Here is a 14536-nt window from a genome sequence, read left to right as displayed (position 1 = left end):
TTGTTTTTTGGGGGTGCGAAAGGGGAAAAGGGGTGGTGGGGGGCGGCAAAATGCTACTTTGCCTGTGTAGTTAAATGTTTGTTTATATTGATATGTATGCGTGCGGGTCTGTGTATGGATGGATGCATGTATGGATGGATGCAGCGCGTGTGTTTGTGCTTTATTGTGCACACCCTAATGCAATAGGCTGTGCACACCTATGCTGCTAATGCCATCATCCCTTTGTTCACCATATGTATCTTCACCATCCTCCCCATGTCCTCCATATGTGCCTCTGCCATCCTTCCTCCACATGTCCCTTATCTGACTCTGCCATCCTCCCCATGTCCCCCATAATTCTCTGTCAAACTTAACGAAGGTTGACAGAAGGGAATGAAAACTGTACCAGAGGCAGCAGTGTGGTCAAGAAGAATGAGAGTGGAAGAATGCATTAGTAATGTCATTAAATCATACTTACCTTGGAGCTCAATAAGCTCAGTACATAATTTATGAATTATGATTGCCCAGAAAAATGTTTTGTATTGTGAATGGTAAGAAGTGGTAATGTTACCTACTCATTTTGTATTCATATCTAGCAAATTAAAAATTTATACAAGCAGGTTAAGAAAAAAAAATCTATTATTTATTAGTGATCTGGACCACAAACATGTTTATCTGTCTCTTTCTTATCTTTTTTATTAGGGAAATTAGAGCACAATGGGAAATGTTTTCTCCACATGACCACTCCTTTCTTGCAGCATGTAGGCTGTTTGAAGATTACCTTGTTCACAAAAAAGGCTACTTATTTGTACTCATTGTTTCAGAAGACGAAAAAGCAAAGGCAGTTGGGGAATAATTAGAATGTCCAGTGCTCTGAGGGTCTGCTCTTTAATACAAATATCATTTTTTTTTTGTAGATGAGACATGAAGAGAGCTATGGCAAATGTAATTGTTTTAGTGATATTTTCATGCAAATTTAGTCATCTATCTTTATGTATTTTTATCAGAAGAGAAGATCGTAAAGCATATAAGAAGAAGAAATGCTGCTCGCCATGCAATGGGTAGTAGATTTTATGTTGTATTATGCAAGAACATATTACATACTAACCCAGTTTTTTAATGACCTTCTGCCATCAGAAACAATGCTTGCTAACATCTAACTCTTCTTCATTCTTCATTATGTCTGTGAAAATAAGTTAATAACAAATCAATGTAACCCCTTAACGATTAATAATCATCTTTACCATCCTTTATTATTATTTTGCTCTATAAGTGTGGTTATTAGCATCTACTCATTGGTAGAACTTCTGATGTTAAATATGCATGAATTTTCATGCTGGCTCACATAGTGACTGTATAGAACAGAGGTGGCCAAACGTAGATGCCCAGATGTAGAACTGCACTTGATGCTTTGTCAGGGCTGGTGCTAGACTATTTTACACCCTTGTGAAGACCAGCTAATTGCACCCACCTACAACAAAAATTGGCAACTGTCTGTCTCCCAAAATCCTTTGTGTGTCTCTTATCCCCCTTCCCAACCCCTCTGTGTCTCTTCCCCCATCCCCCTTGTGTATATCTTTCTCCCACAGCCCCTTTGTGTATCTTACTCTCACAGACCCTTTTGTGTGTGTCTTCCTCACCCAGCTCCTTTCTGTCTCTTTCTCCCCATAGCCTCTCTGTGTTTTTCTTTCTCCCCAACCCATTTGTGTGTGTCTCTTACTCCCCCAGCCCCTTGTTGTGTATGTCTCCCCATCCCTTGTGTGTGTGTCTTTCTTCTCCCCAGTCCCTCTGTGTGGGGTCTTTCTTACCTCAGTCCCTCTGTGTGGGTGTTTCTCACCCCAGTCTCTCTGTGTGGGTCTTTCTCACCCCACTCCCTTTGTGTGCCTATTTTTCTCACCAGCCCCTGTGTGTGCCTCTTTTTCTCACCAGCCCCTGTGTGTGCCCCTTTTTCTCACCAGCCCCTTTGTGTGCCTCTGTCTCTCACCAGCACATTTGTGTGCCTGTTTCTCCCAAGAGCCCATCTGTGTGCCTCTTTCTCCCCCAGCCCCTTTGTGTGACTCTTCTTTCTAGCCTCTTTGTGTGACTCTTCTTTCTAGCCTCTTTGTGTGTCTCTCTTTCCAGCATTTTTGTATGTCTCTTTTTCGTCTACTCCTTGTGTGCTTCTTTATCTCTCCCCACTGCCTCTGTGTGCCTCTTTGGCCCTCCCCAGCCCCTCTATGTTCCTCTTTGCCCCTCTTCAGCTTATCTGTGTGTCTCTTTCTGTCTGCCCCCCCTGCCACTTTAATCTCCAGCAGTTTACCTTTATGAAGCGTGTCGGAGCAAACCATGGTAGAGGATTGTCTGGTTCCTCTACCCAGTCAGACATGAATCTGCTCATTGCTCTCAGCAAACAGCTTCCAGTCAAACTGGGTAAAGGAGATCCTCTACTGCGGTCCACTCAACAACTCTACATGCAGTGACTGGCAGGAGGAAGAATGATGTGCAATATGCTCCCTTTATGCCACTTGACTTGAGCTGCAAGGTTTACCTAGTGGTAGCGCCGGTCCTGTGCTTTGTTAGCTGTAAAGTCTGGCAAAGCATCATGAAAGTTGCAGTATTAACAACAAGGAATCTCCCTTTGACCACCCCTGATATAGAATGTGATTATTGCCCAAGGGGGTCAATTGTATCTTATATACTCACTAAACCTTAACCCTGCTATTAAACAAACTTATAAAATAACAAGTGCATAAACCTTTGTATCCAGCTTGTGATCCTACCCATTACTAATGTATTTTGTTAATGTTGTGGTTGCTGTTAATGTGATACCTACTACATGCCTTACCAAGAAACAACAGTTTAAATGAAGAGTAACAATCTTGTTTCAGGCTGGCCAACAAAAACTGATTCTCATTGGGACAGGGAGAAGGAATGAAGTATATTTGTTTCCAATTATAGTAACAAATTTCAGAACAACATTCTTTCGAAGAACAATCAACATCCTTAAAAGCACCTCGGCAAGCTGAAGTGATTTATTTCTTCAAAATGTCTCAGATTTAAAAAAAATCACTTTTGTAAAGGTCCTAAACTGCACTGTCCCTGCTATCAGTCATACAGTTGATTTCTTTGTGCCCCAAAATTAAACTCTATGAGAAGCATTGAATTTGCCAAGAGATCATCTGTAATGATGACCGTGGAGGCTCGTTCATAGGAGCAGCTAGGGCAACGCCCCACCAGTTTTTTTTGTAATCAATTTAAAAAAAAATATATATATATATATATACATATTTTTTCGGTTGGGTTTTAAACATATATAAAATATATATATATATTTTTTTTTTTTAACTAACACCTTTAATATGTGTTTGTGTGGTAAACTGTTGTGTCCCTTTAAATATTAGTACTCCAGTTGTATTGGTTATTCCCCTCTTCTGTTGCTAATCTGCTTAAATACTGTGGAAAGTTGCCTAATTCACCATCATTGGCTGCCTGGCAGCTCCTATTGTTTTTAATGAAGATGATTCAGGTGCCAAATAGGCAAGATAAGCACAAAGTCCCTTATTAGACAGGCCAATCTACTAGCCTGCAATCTACTAGCCTGCCTACTGGGCTCTCATTGGCTATTTGTCCCAGTAAGTGAAGTTCTCAGTTGTCACCCTCATAATCCGGTTCTCCCACAAACCCAAAAATCTCTTTCACACTCTTAAACTCTCTCCTTCCCCTACTTTTATTTCCCCCAACCCCACTCCCTAGGCTGTTCTATGCACTCACTACAGTAGAAAAGATTTTGGTCCTGCTTCGGTCCTACCACTTCACCACATGTTCGCTCAATCCTATTCCCTTGTATTTCATTCACACTCTGTCTCCTTCTCTTGCTCTGCCTCTCACTAAAATATAAATTTCTCCCTCTCTTCTGGCATATTTCCTTCACCCTTCAATCATGCAACCATAACCCCAATTCTTAGAAAAACAAAAAGAAAGCCCAATCTTGACCCTAACTCCCATCCAACTACCACCCTATGTCATTATTATTGTTTGCCTTCAAGATTCTTGAGAGAGTTTTGTACACGAGATTGACCTACTTCCTCAAATCCAACTCTACTTTTACTGCTTTGTTCTGGATTTCGTGCTTGTCACTCTGTTGAAAAAGCCCTGACCAAAGTATCTTATGATTTAACCTAATTTAATATAAATTCTCCTTTACTTTTCTGCTGCTTTGGACATCATCAACAGCTTCTTCTCATTCTCTGTTATCTGGAGCTCCTCCGACCTCTTAAAATACTCTTTGTGTTTCTTTTTCTGGTTTTTCCTCTTCTCTGCAACCCCTCTTTGTTGGTGTTCCCCAATGTTCTCTCCTTGGTCCCCTACTGATCACGAACTATACTGCCTCCCTTGATAAATTCATCAGCTCCTTTGGCTTTTAATATCATTTCTATGTGGATGACACACAAATCTATCTGTCATCTCCCAAGCTCTCGCCGTCCCTCTTGACTCATGTCTCTGTTCTTCATTTCTTCCTGTCTGCTCTAGTTTTCTTTAAAACATAAGACAAAGTAGGGACTATTTGTCTTATGGAGGTTTCCTACGCCTGGCCATCTATGACCAGCGGAGGAGGAAAGTGTGGTCTGTTTCCTGTGGTCAGATAAATTTTCCCACAATTCTTACCTTTGCTCTGTGATCTTGCGATGCTTCCTGTCAGTATTCCCGAACGTCCTGTAATTTTAGACAGAACGCCGGTGAAACTACTGAATTTCGTTCTAACAGAATGAGAACAGTTTCTCCATTCATGTTAGGATGCAATTCGGGACTTTGTTCGGATCGGAACAAAATTCGAATATCAGGGAGATAGCTACCAAAAGACCAATATTGGGCTTTCAGCTAAATTTACTAAATTAAAAATGTACTAATACTAGTAGACTACTATACCACAATTAGGGGCGTGTCTACTAAACTGTTTAAAAAAAAGCCCCCTATCATCCCCCCTCCTGTGCCACGCGAGTGGGGGCTATTAAACTGAAGGGGGGGACCTAGTGCCCCCCCTGTCCCTACCCATGAGCAGCAGGTGGGGCCCTAAATTAAAATTGTGGGGCGGGACCTATTGTCATCCCCCGGGCCCCCACCCATGAGTGGCATGTGGGGGCCCTAAATGACTTTGAGGGGGACCTGGGCAACATGTGGGGGCTAATTGTAACCACCAGAGATGACTAGGGGTCCCCAAGCCCCTAGTCACTCCCCCCACCCAATTTTTTTTAATAAAGACCTTCCTACCCCCTCACCCTAAAAATAGTGAGGGGGGAACAAAAAAGTAACTTACCATTTGATGTCTTTTTTTCTAAAATATAATTTTTTTCAATCCCATAAAAGGCCAATAAAAATCCATAATGCCAGTCGCAACATTTAAAAAACAAAAACCTGAGTGCCAAAAAAAAAAAGCAACGAAAAACAAAAACAAAACCCGACACTAACAAAGTAATGCCTCTTCACCCAGCGAGGGCACCGCACAGACTGAGCTCCGCAGGGTGGAGAACGACTTATTAAGCCTTCCCACGCCCTGCAACTTGACTTGGAGTACTCTGATTGGTTGATTCCAAGCCAACCAATCAGAGTGCATGAAGAGACTGACAGGTAAGTCTCTACATTTACCTGTCACAGCACTATGACTGGTTGGCTTGAAATTCAACCAGAGTGTTCTGTGACCTTTTACACAGCGTGGGAATGTTTTTTGGAAATCTCCCATGCTGTGTAATTTGACTCATAACACTGTGTTTGGTTGCTTTCAATTTGTGATTGGTTGCTTTCCTGTCACGTGGAGTCCAATCATTTGCCTTTTAGTGGACGAATCCATCGGGGGAGGCACCTTTGGAGCGCTTTATCTACTTACCTCTCGTGAGTGCATTATATCATAGCGCAGCATAAAATTTTGTAAACTGTATTATACTATGTATTCTTCATTTTTATTCTAGATGCTTTCAGCTGTATCCCATTTTGTGTATACATATATATTTGGATAGTAATGTCACTCTAATTATAATTTGCATATAGCAGATTTATGATATGCATTTGAGTATATACATGAAAGCACTGTCACTTTGTTTAGTTTTGACACTGCATTTATTTTTTAATTAAATGTATCACATTAATTTAGCATTACATACATTAACAATGCTCTTACAACAGATTATTAATATACACTTTAGTTTGTTTAGCACAATGTAATTTGTCTCCCCACCGATATTGGGGTATTGTGAAGTAGTGGTGGGTTTAACACGTTATGGCTATATGGTGGAACTGAATCCCCATATTTGTTTGATAGATGATTTTTAGTGGCTTTATAGAATTAAGAAATTTATTTGTATGTGTGCGCTGTTCCTTAACCTGTATTATACATCATGTTTGTGACTTCATACTACACTTCTGCAGATACCCTTAGCAATGGACACTATTGTAAACACATGTTTTTTTTAATTTATTTATTTATTAAACTAATGAATGGGCCATGATCCAAAAGGAAATTTGACCTGTAACTAGCCATGGACTGCAGTTTCAACTTTGTGGGTATGATCAGTATGGTGCCATTTCTGGTCTGGAAGTTGGAAGTCCAATAAAATTACCCAATAACAGTCTGAGAAATGTGCAAGCACACAATATAACCGTTCGCAAATTATTCATGGTGTGTATATGACTTATGACCTATACATAAAACTCCTATTTCTCTGCTGTAGGATAATATTTCTAGTTAAAATGAAACATCTCTATTTGTAGCAGATAATAGTAATGTTTTATTTTTTTTACAAGCATATTTGTTAAATTTATCTTTAGATAACCTGGAGCTTAAATACAGATCTACAGGATCTTCGGAGACCAGGAGGTGGCTGGCTTTTTTTTTTTTAAATCACCTGTGGTGCGTACATGCACAGCAATTACAGAAATTCTTCAGTCTAATACTTTTTTATAGGGAAGGAATAAGCTATGAGAAGCATTAGCTGTCTCTGACATTATTATGCTGATGATGCACAATGCCAAGATCTTTGCAGATTGAAAATTTTGAATACGGAAGAGCTATCTTACATCTTTTATAAGTAGTAGTGATGCCGGTATGATGTCAAATCCCGGCTGCCGGCTCACTGCAGGGCACAAGTGGGCAGTGCAGGAAGTAAGTAAAGTGCTCCTTGCCTCTCTCACAGCCCGGACGGCTGAACAACGGTATTTTAAGGGAAGTGATCGCTGGTGACACATGCCCACCGGGTGGCCCTAAAGGCATAGACCCCCCCATGGGCACCCACAGCGTGGCATCCGGACGGACCCCCCCTTAGTATGCCACTGCTAGCACCATATCCTAGTCACAGAGAATAAGAGATAAAGTAAAAGTGGTCCTTTTTCATAATTCTGCCTTTTTTCCCCCATAATTTCATTAAGCTGAAAAAAGGAATTTCAACAGCAAAAAAAACTGACAACTGTATATGTGCACAAAAAATCCTTACTATTCAAACATAAACTTTAAAGTTATCATGCTATTCTGTTAAATCCTTCAGGTGGGAAAAACATTTTCTAAGTTTAAGAAAAGTCATATCATGTTATTTAGATTTGTCCTTCTTGAAGCACTTATTGACATCATATTAAAAGTTTTTCTTGCCAACCCCAACTGACATCTTCATCAGTGATTTGTTCACCATGGTAATTCTTAATTTAACAAAAAAAAAATCTAGCTGTGATTATCAGTAAAATATATGGCATTGAATGTGCAGTATCTGGAACCATGCAATTGTTGCTATTAGATGTGCAGTGTCGAGTTCAACTTAGCAGAGTCAAGCTCTGATTAATGGACCTAATCATTACAACATAAAGCTGTGTTCTATTCTTGCTGGTTGAGGCTTAACATATCAACGCTAGAGTAAATGTGCCAGTCTATTTTGCCATCAGGTTACCTGGTGAAGATAGAAAGTCAACATATTAACCAATCATCTGCTTTTACTTACTGCAAAGATCCCAGATCTGGCAGGACCATCTAAAATATGGCTCTTGTCTTCCCACCCTTGGTTTATTCCCTGATATTTTGCATCTGAGGACATGTTCCTTTAAAGCACAATGCAAGTGCTTCACTAGATAAATACTGCATAAAGTACTCAATCATTCAGTTAATAGGCTGTGAGTCAGCCTGCCTTGTATTCACACTCTGCCAACAGAGCCTTTTCAGAGCCTTGCGTAATGGCATGCCCAACCCATTAGGCCCACCCTCTGTGCCAAGATCCCATCTTCCAGTGTTAGGAATTATGTCTATGAGCTCCACAGATTTCACTGTGTGGCTTTCGTGGGGAAAAAAAGTGTAGCTTTCTGATAATCAAAAAAAGGAGGGATCCGCAGTCTAATCACCTGCAAACCCCTAATCCATACAGCAACAGCAAAATAGTCCAGGCACTCATGGTCTTCATACATCAGCAGATTTATTGGAAAAACATGACTGATACAGCAACGTTTCAATTCCTTTAGGGATCTTTATCAAGCTTTTTTTTTTTTTTCACAAAATTTGTTTCATTCTGTAGTGGCAGGGCCGGATTAACATAGGGGCTGATGGAGCTGCAGCTCCAGGCCCAGGCCCATGGAATAGGCCCATGGAATAGGCCCATTACACACTACTCTTAGGTTTGCCACCTGACTGGTATTTTACAGGCACAGCCGGTATTTGAGTGTGCCTGTCCGTGCCGTTATTGCAGTAATACCGGCAATACAAATGCAGGTATTTTTCTCAGAATAAATGGAGATTACTCTGCAATACCAGCACTGGCCAGTAGGGGTCACTGTGTGTGGAGAGAGGCAGGGATAGGAAGTTACAGCATATCCCTGCCTCTCTCTACTACTCACTGATCCATGGGGGAGCAGCAACACAGCACAGAGTCCAGACAGCAGCTCTACAGTAAGTGAGGGATGGGGGGAAAAGGCAGCAGGGACACATGGGGACACTGAGACACTAGGGGACACAGACACTAGGGGACACAGACACTAGGGGACACTGGGACACATTGGGACACAGACACTGGGAGACCTGGGAACACTGAGACACTTGCGGACACTGGAAAACATGGGGACGCTGAGACACATGGGGACGCTGAGACACATGGGGATGCTGAGACACATGGGGACACTGTGAGACATAGGGACATTGGGACACGGAGACACTATGTCCCCATTTCTCCCAGTGTTCCCATGTCCCCCAGCCAGTGTCCCTAGTGTCTCAGTGTCCCCAAGTCTCCCAGTGTCTGTGTCCCCATGTCTCCCAGTGTCCCTATATGTCCCAGTGTCCCCATGTCTATGTCCACAACTGTCCCCATGTCTTCCAGTGTCCCCAAGTGTCTGTCTCCCAGTGTCCCCTAGTCTCCCAGTGTATGTGTTCCCATGTCTCTGTGTCCCTAGTGTCTTAGTGTCCCCAAATGTTTCAGTGTCCCCATGTCTCTCAGTGTCTGTGTCCCTAGTGTCTCAGTGTCCCCATTTCTCCCAGTTTCCCTAAATGTCTCAGTGTTCCCATGTCTCCTAGTGTCCCCATGTCTGTGTGTACCTGGGTCTCTCAGTGTTCCCATGTCTCTGTGTCCCCGGGTCTCACTGTGTCCCCAGTATCCTAGTGACATGGGGACACACTGAGACATTGGGACACTGGGCAACATGGGGACACTGAGACACTGGGAGACTAGGGGACTGGGCGACATGGGGACACTGACACTGTGATACATAGGGACACTGAGACACTGGGTGACTTGCGAGACTGAGACACTGGGAGACATTGGGAGCAATCCATCTATACAGCAGAACCAAACTGTGAGTAGTTTGTTGGTGATTTTACAGAATTTTCTCTGATGTCACTCCTTGTGATTATACAAATGATTAAGGCTGGTATTTTTTCCCAAGAAAGGTGGGAACCCTAACTACTCTTCACATACTCTTGCTTAAAGGAGCACTATAGGGTCAGGAACACAATCATGTATTTCTGACCCTATTATGTTAAAACCACCACCCTGGCCCCTTCTTGCCTCCCTAAGTATAGTAAAATATAACTTGTATTCAAGTCTGCAGCTGCTGGCTCTGCCTCTGAACTGACTGTCTGCTAACATCATCAGAAGTGGTGGTCTGAGCAAATTACGATACTTGCCCATAGGATTGGCTGAGACTGTCAACTAGGCAGATCAGGGGCAGAGCCATCACAAGTCCAACATAGCCCTGGCCAATCAGCATCTCCTCATAAAGATAAATTGAATCAATGCATCTCTATGAGGAAAGTTCAGTGTCTGCATGCAGAGGGTGGAGACACTGAATAGCAGTGCTGCACAATAGGCAGTACTGCCCCAGGAAGCACCTCTAGCAGCCATCTAAGGAGCGGCCAGTGGAGTTATTTTCTCTGAAAAGACAGTGTTTACTGCAAAAGGCCTGAACGGAATGATTCTACTTACCAGAACAAATACAATAAGCTGTAGTTGTTCTGGTGACTATAGTGTCCCTTTAAGTTTGGAAGCTTAAGAGGGATGTATGGGAACAAAACTTGTGCGGACTGGCTGACAATAAAATTAGTTTAGGTAATCCAGACATTGGTCTCTCTAACACTGTGGCATGTCCCCTTTCTTCTACACTTACTACATACACCTTTTCTTTGTCTCAGACTATGTACCAGGAATTTCTGCCTGCTAGTAAGAAAGTAAGGAGACAAGTGGACCAGCGAGTGCTAGGGGACAGTCCTTAGAAAGCATGGAGTGAGCGCATCTTTAGACGCATTTATGTCAAGCTCAGGGTGCTGCCTGCGTAGTATGCCTGCATGATTGGCGGGCAGCCTGACATGCATTCATGCAAGGCTGTCCTTCAAATTCTTTGGACAGGCATGCCCCCTTTTTGGGCATGTTCTCCCCTTTTGGCAGGTCTGGTCACGTGATTCGCACCAGTGTCCCACCCTTTTACCCTGCCCATTGACTTCCTGCTTCACTGGACACTGCTGTTAGGGGTTATGGATTTACTTGAAAGATGAAAGCATACGTTAGAGAGAGATTAGCATAGAGTATGTCTTTTCTTATAGCTGCATCCTATGAGTTTCCCTCCAGCACCATCTCCATCAGGTACATGACGCTTGGGAGGTATGACTGTTTTAGTGTTTTTGGTCGCTAAGATTCCGTAATTAGGCCCATCATAATTGTCAGCACCAGGCCCACTGTGCTCTTAATCCGGCCCTGTGTAGTGGGTTCACATTTCCTGCCCACACAATGATAAATTATCACTAACAAACTCGTACTAGTGCATTAAACTCCAATGCTTTGTGTGAAATTGTCCTATTCTGTTATAAAACAAGAATAAGAAACTACATTACAATATTTACAGAAATGGGCAGTGAGAAAATTCACACATAAAAGTTTTAATATATTTATTTAAAAAAATAAGCTAAAGTTACAAACCAAAAAGCAGAGTAATCCTTAAAGTATAAATGCTTATTGAAAAAGGCAAATAAAAATATAAATATTTTGGCTTCTTACAAGGCAAATTTCATTCTTAGGCACTTAGAGAAGATTCTTGGAGCCGATGGTCCTTATATTCACTAAATTAATTGCAAATGTTGATATACTTTATTTGAATGCCCTATGCCCAAGTTGATGTTTCCAAAGTAGTTTTTGAAAAATTTAATACACATTATTTGAAAAGAACAAGTATGTGAAAGTGTTCAACTTAAATAGAAAGGAAAATTACAAAAACTAAATCAATTCTCAAATTAATCTGTTTAAACCCAAATGAACCATTTTATACTCAAATTCCCTCAACAGTCCAAATCGGATTTAGTCCATTTGTTCATTCATTTTAATACGAAATTTGCCCATTATTTTAGTTTTGTCTGAATGAAATACAGCGATCCTTGCTGCGGCTGCATCTTTCAGCGATGTTGCCGTTAGCGCCCTAAATTGGGACCCTTTTGGGATTGCCATATTTAAGGGTTTGCAAATTAGGGAGTTGTGTAGTATATAGCTCCTTTATTTGGTATCTTTATAGCAATCTCCCATAATTATTAGGGAGCTACCTACTAAGTAAAATGCTGAACGATCAATATTCTAAAAAGTCATAGTATTTGTAAATAAGTGAGGTTTAACCCCTTAAGGACCAAGCTTCTGGAATAAAAGGGAATCATGACATGTCACACATGTCATGTATCCTTAAGGGGCTAATTTCTACCTCGTGCCCCTACCTTCCATGCCACTAGTAGGGGCATGTCTACTAAGCTGCAAGCAGCCACTGGCTCTTCGCTGTCATAAATTACTTATGTATTGCTGCTAAGTCACTAATCCAAGGTTAGGCACCTAATAAATTAATAGTGTCCCTCCGTGCCCCACAAGTGGAGCCTAGGCCTATAAATAGGCAGCCTAGTGTAAGCCTTTAGTCCACACCCATTGGTGGCACGTGGGAGCTCTAAATGAGCACCCTGGCTCAAATTGCTCAGCATGGGAAAGCCTTTAAAATACTTTGTTGTAACTATGAATGAACAAATTGCATGGACACGATTTTGTCCAACAAGCAATTAATTTGTTTCATTTTTTGTTTTCAAAAATGTACTAATTCCAGAAAATTTAGACAAAAATGTTTTTGTCTGAAAACGAATGCCCAACTCTCAAAATTTCACTTGTAGCACTAAGTCTATGCCAACCTAACTTTCACCATAACCTCAATTAGTCCTATAGCAATACTTCAGACCATACTCTTACCATAGCAGCATCTTTTTTTCTCTTTTGTCTTATTGCACGGAAATTAGGGTTCGATTTAGTTGCAATTCAGTTTAAGCAGAACTCTCCATACCAATTTCACTGCGACAATGAGATACATTGGAAAGTAACAGGTATTCATTCCAGTCAAAGCAGTTTCAATTTGGTTAATTGTGAATGAAGTGAACCACAGAGGAGTTTTTGAGCCCAACTGAAGATAATTGAGCTGAATCAAAAATGACTAATTTTGCTAAAGCCCCACTAGAGCGAATTTAAACAATTTATCTTTTCTAACTAACTTTGCTCATAAGTCGTAATAAAGAACCAGTGAGATGATGAGATGCAAATTGTATTGTAATGCTCCTATGTCAAAAGAGATTGTGTTGGGGAACTGTCTAGAATACTGCATTTAAACCAAAAGTTTAACTTTTTTCTTTCTTTTGTTAAGGAAAACGTCGGGGAAACACAAGCCTGTGGAATTGAATGTGTGACGTGAAGCACAATTGAACTGGGTACACAAATCATTTCTTCAAATTCATTTCAATATTTGTAATCTTTCGGGACTGTTTATATGGTGGACAATGCTGCTGTGTTCTTTGAGTTTCCCAACAATGAATGTGGATTGGTGCTGTTAAGTAGTGAGACTAAACCTGTCATGTTGTTTATTAATCTACTATTTTACGATCTCTCCTTAACGGGGATTCTGTGTTCATACTCATCATCATAATGACAAAAGGATGCTATGTATCATTCATTACAGTTAATATTTTAACATTTTAATGTTTGTTTAGTAGAGGACATTTACACCATTTACAGAAATATGACATATGTACTGTCTGTGTGCCTGTAAGTTTTACAATAAAGGTGCTATACATGCAACATTGACTGCATGCCAGCTAAGTATGTTTGTTCCCTTTATTTATTGAATTTTAGAAGAAAATAAATACAAATGCAATAAATACAAGAATAACACTTCTTGACAGTAACTAGGCATTGATCTGTATAAGGTTTAAATGCTTTATTGGAAATGTCACTACACATCTCATGTATACTGGGGGGGGTATATAAATACTGTTATCTGTGGAAGTGTCATCAGCTGCTATAGTAATACAAAGACTCCAAAGGATTGTGTGGGACAGTCTTCTATAAAATGTCCTTTGCAGGTGTATTCTTAATTTAATTTGCACCTGTGTAGTACACATGTGTATTGATTTAAAATGTAAGGGGTCGTTTGTTTTGTGTCTTATATGCTGCAAAGGCCTGAAATAACCTACAGTGGAGTGACACATGTCATGTTTAATTTTTGCACTAACTGTGTATTGATTTAATTGGTGTTCTTAAACCTCTATAATCAATAACGCTTAGCAATGCAGTAACATGTCAAATACAAGTTATCTTCTCACATATTCTTTCAGAAAGAAAAAATGGAACCACAGAACTTGGTAATTACACTCACTCAGGTACAGTGTTTACTGTACCATAATTAAAATACAATTTACATTTACTCTTTAGTACTATATTGAATATTGGATTTTATTTGGATACATTTCCTGCCTAGTAAGTATGATTCATCCATTTATTAAATAGTTAAAGGATCACTATAGTGTCAGGAAAACAAAATCGTTTTACTGACACTATATAACCCTTAGATCCCCCTCACCCTCAGGGCCCCCCTCCCTTGGCACTGAAGGGGTTAAAACCCCTTCAGTTACTTACTTTAATCCAGTGCAGGGCTCCCTCGGCGCTGGTGACCTCTCCTCCCACTCCGACGTCGGCTCCTGAGTGGAGCTGAATGCGCATGCACAGCAAGAGCCACACGCGCATTTAAACAGTCCATAGGAAAGCATTTCTCAATGCTTTCCTAT

The 14536-nt window shown here is 40.8% G+C and overlaps 1 protein-coding gene across 8 annotated transcripts in view; it reads left to right on the top strand.

Moving 5' to 3' along the window:
- Positions 1–13571, top strand: part of RPH3AL (rabphilin 3A like (without C2 domains)) — a 320103-nt gene extending 306532 nt beyond the window's left edge. For 5 of the 8 annotated variants that reach the window (XM_063457029.1, XM_063457012.1, XM_063457045.1 and 2 more), the window contains exons 9-10: positions 987–1040; positions 13120–13571. In XM_063457029.1, the coding sequence (XP_063313099.1) occupies positions 987–1040; positions 13120–13154 (89 nt within the window). In that variant the 3' untranslated portion in view covers positions 13155–13571. The remainder of the gene's footprint in view (positions 1–986; positions 1041–13119) is intronic. The other 3 variants (XM_063457059.1, XM_063457053.1, XM_063457037.1) reach the window with 2 other exon arrangements.
- Positions 13572–14536: the final 965 nt, after the last annotated feature.

Source organism: Pelobates fuscus, chromosome 1 (assembly GCF_036172605.1).
Source record: "Pelobates fuscus isolate aPelFus1 chromosome 1, aPelFus1.pri, whole genome shotgun sequence".
NCBI lineage: Eukaryota > Metazoa > Chordata > Amphibia > Anura > Pelobatidae > Pelobates > Pelobates fuscus.
The sequence above is the reverse complement of the archived record's forward strand: the minus strand, read 5'-3'. Positions and strand labels throughout refer to the sequence as shown.